Source organism: Perkinsus marinus (genome assembly GCF_000006405.1).
Source record: "Perkinsus marinus ATCC 50983 genomic scaffold scf_1104296968842, whole genome shotgun sequence".
NCBI classification, from domain to species: Eukaryota; Perkinsozoa; order Perkinsida; family Perkinsidae; genus Perkinsus; species Perkinsus marinus.
The window spans coordinates 1-4,105 of record NW_003202996.1 but is presented as its reverse complement, the minus strand read 5'-3'; the positions used below and the strand labels follow the sequence as shown (position 1 = coordinate 4,105).

The 4,105-nt window shown below is 50.9% G+C and overlaps 1 protein-coding gene across 1 annotated transcript; it reads left to right on the top strand.

Annotated features, from left to right (window-relative positions):
• Positions 1 to 153: 153 nt before the first annotated feature.
• Pmar_PMAR022230 (conserved hypothetical protein) lies at positions 154 to 4,035 on the top strand (the record flags this gene model as incomplete). Its single annotated transcript, XM_002768291.1, has 18 exons — positions 154 to 379; positions 426 to 601; positions 649 to 890; positions 936 to 1,041; positions 1,303 to 1,416; positions 1,494 to 1,630; positions 1,679 to 1,784; positions 1,828 to 1,919; positions 1,972 to 2,065; positions 2,117 to 2,236; positions 2,288 to 2,426; positions 2,699 to 2,849; positions 2,898 to 3,011; positions 3,066 to 3,250; positions 3,296 to 3,365; positions 3,522 to 3,654; positions 3,703 to 3,791; positions 3,819 to 4,035. The coding sequence occupies 18 exons, from the start codon at positions 154 to 156 to the stop codon at positions 4,033 to 4,035; spliced, it is 2,511 nt and encodes an 836-aa protein (XP_002768337.1).
• Between the last annotated feature and the right edge of the window lie 70 nt (positions 4,036 to 4,105).

Below are 4,105 nucleotides of genomic sequence, written 5' to 3'. Positions count from 1 at the left end.
CTCACTAACTATACAGGTTTAGTGACGGATTGGCGTGGAAGTGTACAGAAACCAACAAGAATTTCTCGAAATGTCTTCAGAATTTTCATATTGTCATTAGTAGTTGACCATGTGCATATTCTCCCATTCTGTGGTATTCAGAGTTGATTTGGCATGTCTGAGCCCCAGCAAGATGGGGGTACCAGGGGTGCGGCAGTAGAGGAGGGCTCTTTGGGGTATGGGGAGAGAGAGGCGAGCGGTGGGGCTACCTCTATGCAAGTGAATGAGAGTGAGGGAGGCTCGGCTGGGTCTTACTCTTTGGGGAACGATTATCAGAAAAGCACAGGAGGTGGGTCATGGGGTAATGATGATTGGTCGAAATGGAAGGGTAGCTCTGAGGGTAATAGTAGCAGTAAAGGGAGTGCTGGTGGCTGGAATGGTGGTAGAGATTCTTGGTGGGGTCAGAGCCGTGGGGGAGGGTGGGGCGAGCAGTCGTCTGGTCGGAGTAATAGAGGCTATGGGAGGAACAACGATTGGGGTAGTGGTGGAGGAGGAGGAGGAGGTTATCGGTGGTCAAACTATAAGAGACCTCGCGATTATGATTACAATCATCAGAACAAGCGTAGGAAGGGAAAAGGAGGGTGGGGGAGTGGGAAGGGATGGGGAGAGCGACAGCCTGACTATGATGAGAATAAACCATTGCCGCACTACTTTCCGGATAGGAACATGCTCAAAACTGATATCATAAAGCACCTTTACGAATTCCCTCGCGCTGAGAACCCTGATAGAGACTTCATGCGGAACCTACCACACTCCGCTGAACCTTGTGAGAAATGCAAGATGGAGAATAAGCAGTGCATCTGTGACACAGCGAATACACTGGGGGCGACTTCCCATCCTCGGAATGCAGGGTAGTAGCCTACGGATGACCTTTTCGAGGTGAATGGTCATTTTAGAATACCCGATACGGTGAAGGAGGCTAAGAGGAAGCTCAACGAGACCAAGTGCCAGCTGGACGGTCTCGACTTGGAGTCGTGGAAACCTCATACGAGGAGCACACTCGTAGTACTTGGGAGGGGAAGGGGTGAGATTTTTCGATGACGTTGTCGGCGCGCGACGGTTTTTATTGAATTTATGGAGCACGCAGAATCATCCTCGAGTCTTGCGAAGAGGCTCAGTTGGTCCACTAATAGGGGAAAAATTCGAGCAGCTCTGAAGAGTGGCCCTCGAGGGCTTTGGATTTCGCTTCCCCTGGTTCCACTGTACATTCTTTGGACCCTCTGGCATGTCGACGAGGGTGCCAGATGATTTAATTGTGCTTAGGTTACGTCGTTTGTGGTACGGGAAGTGAGGAATTATTCCCAGGCGGAGCTGTGTACCAACGCCTGGTGTAAGATGATGGAGATGCTGGAGGCCATGCCTCTCGTGCCCAAAGAGGTCTGTAAGAGTGAAGAGGAGGGAGGCGATGGTGGAGTAGATGGCAATATAAGTAGGGGGTAGTGCATGACGGTGAGCCCTTCTTACTGATCTATATAGGGACCATGCATCTTTGTGAGTGCCCTGGAGGATTCATATCTGCTACCAATCACCACCTAAGAACTAAGCATCCGAGGATGAAGAACTGGCAGTGGATGGCTATAACGTTGAATCCGTATTATACAGGGGCGGCGGCCTCTCTAGGGGGGACGGCTTCGTGTAGGTACTTTGAAGGGAACAGTCTGACAGCAATGATTGACGATGACGCCTTTTATCGAGAGACTTATCTCAAGTGGAGCACTGGGGTCGATGATAGCGGCAACATTATGGTAAGGACTGGTACGCAGCCCGGCTCTACTACTCTCTTTGTAGGCGTATAGGAATGTTCGAGATTTGGTTGAGAGGGCACAGAGGAAACAGCAAGTGTGCGATATAGTCACGGCAGATGGCTCTGTGGATTCACAGTGGGGAGGCTGGACGGGAGATGTCGACTATTCACCGCTGTGCTCCGGGCAGGTTCGATGCAAACAACCAGGAACGGATCACGACTCGACTGCATTTCTCGGAGTTGGTGGCAGCACTCGGCCTTTTACGTACTGGAGGATCGCTGGTCAGTGAAGCCCCCTATAGAGAGAAGGTCTGCTTTGAATCGTCGTTGTAGGTGTTGAAAATGTTCACACTATTTGAGCCCTCCTCTAAGGCTATCATCTGGCTGGTCCGAGCTATGTTTGATCGATGTATAGTATGCAAGCCCGAGATGAGTAAACCTGGGAATTCGGAGGTAGCAAGGAAAGTACTGCTGTTGGAATTGCGAGCGCCTTCTCCTGTTTAGGTTTATGTAGTCGGCCTTGGTTTTGGTTTTATCCGTTCGGCAGTGCTGAACCGTCTGATGGCGCTGATGGAGGATGACGCCTTGTGGGCTGGCTTTGAGGCGGGTGATGACGAGCTGCTCGAGAGGGCTATTGTGCCGGGTGAGAAGGACGTCTTTTAGATAGCTATCGCATCCTGGAATTTAATAGTAGCAGGGACTTATCTCGCATTGAGAGATAGCGATCCCCAAAGTTTGATAACAATGAGGAAAATGTTCCTAATGTGATGACATTCACGTGGGAGACTGTGTTCCTAGTCATGTTGAAAAGTAGTTCCTCCGGAGAGCGTTATAGGTCCCTGGATTTTTCCTGCTTAGTAGTAGTAGGAGTCGGATGATGATGGTTGTTGTTGTTGATGTTGCTGGTTTTGGTAGATGCTTGGATGTCCGAGGATTTCACGAAGGCTTTTGCGAAGTGCTCAGCTTACTTCTCGACTCAGCAGACAGACTACATTGAGCGCAATCTACGTCTTTTCAAAGAATTCCCCTTCGAGGAAAAGCAGCTGATCAATGCCAGGAAAAGGAGGTGATTCGTGATGGGGGGATGGCTGGTGGGAAGGTCTCTCCTGCTCAGTTATCCGACAGCTTTTATTGAGAGGTTGGACTTACGTCGTCTTAAGGAGGAGGATAAGATTGTCCCTGATCCGGCGATTCCTTTAAATCAAGGGGGCAATATCAACAGTACCAGGTGAGACTGAGGGGAGGGAGGGAAGGAAGGAAGAAGTTGAGATTGGTGCGGTAGGTCCTTGCCGACAGCTGGTAAAGCTAACAAGAGCGGCACTCAGTCTTCTAGGGCCGAGTTTAGGAGGCTCTATGAGCAGACTCAGGGTCGGAGAGCAGACCTAGCTAAGGAGAAGCCACATGCTGGGTTCGTCCCGACTGAAGGCGGTTCGACGGTGATGAAGGGGGCTCGAGCAGAGGAGGATGGTAGGAAGAAGGAATAGTGCTTGGGTGAGGAAACTGTTATGTCAGAGGAGAAGGTGCCGGCTATTGGCAGCAACTTGAGCAAGGCACTGTTGGAGAAAGCGGGGTTGACAGGAGAGTGAGTGGGAGGATGAGAATTCGACTAGAGTTGGAGGAATATATGTTCGCTTTCTTGAGATTAGAGTGTACAGAAACCAAAAAGAATTTCAGGATTTACTCATTGTCATCACCACATGTATTTGACTACATGTGCATAACCCTTCACGTTGTTCAGGGGTCTCAAGCATGGCAACCCGATAGTTGAAGTGGAGAACCGGCGGCCCACGGATCGCCGAGGTCTTGGGCACGGCTCTGTAGGGGAGTCTTCTGGCGGGCCGATGGTGATGCATGCCAAGCCGGCAATGAAAGTGAGAGGGCGTTATCGAGTGTGGAGGGGTGGCATGTGGCTGGTGCAGATGAGGAGGGAGCTGGAGAATACTCTGCTGGGGAAAATCAGTAGCGGTGACTATTTGAAAGAGTCATGGTACGTAGAGGGTGGTGGTATGTGAGAGGGCAAGGCTTGGTCTGTCAGGTTCACTGAGTGTGGGGTGCCGTTGGAGCCCTATGAAGTGAAGTTATCCAAGTTCGCTGACTCGGATGCTCTTGATAAAGTCGTCTATTATCGCACTGAAGCGGCATGGGAGCAGCAGAGTGGCAGAGTGGAAGTGCCGAAACCAGCAGAAGACGAGAGTGCGCTCGAGGAGATAAGGAAAGTGGCGGGCTTTGTGGAGGTCCCTCTTGGGGAGTAAGCTGTCGAGCGAGTGGCTATAGTGTATGTGTCATCATCAGAGGGTTCTTGAGATTAACCCAGCGAGTCCT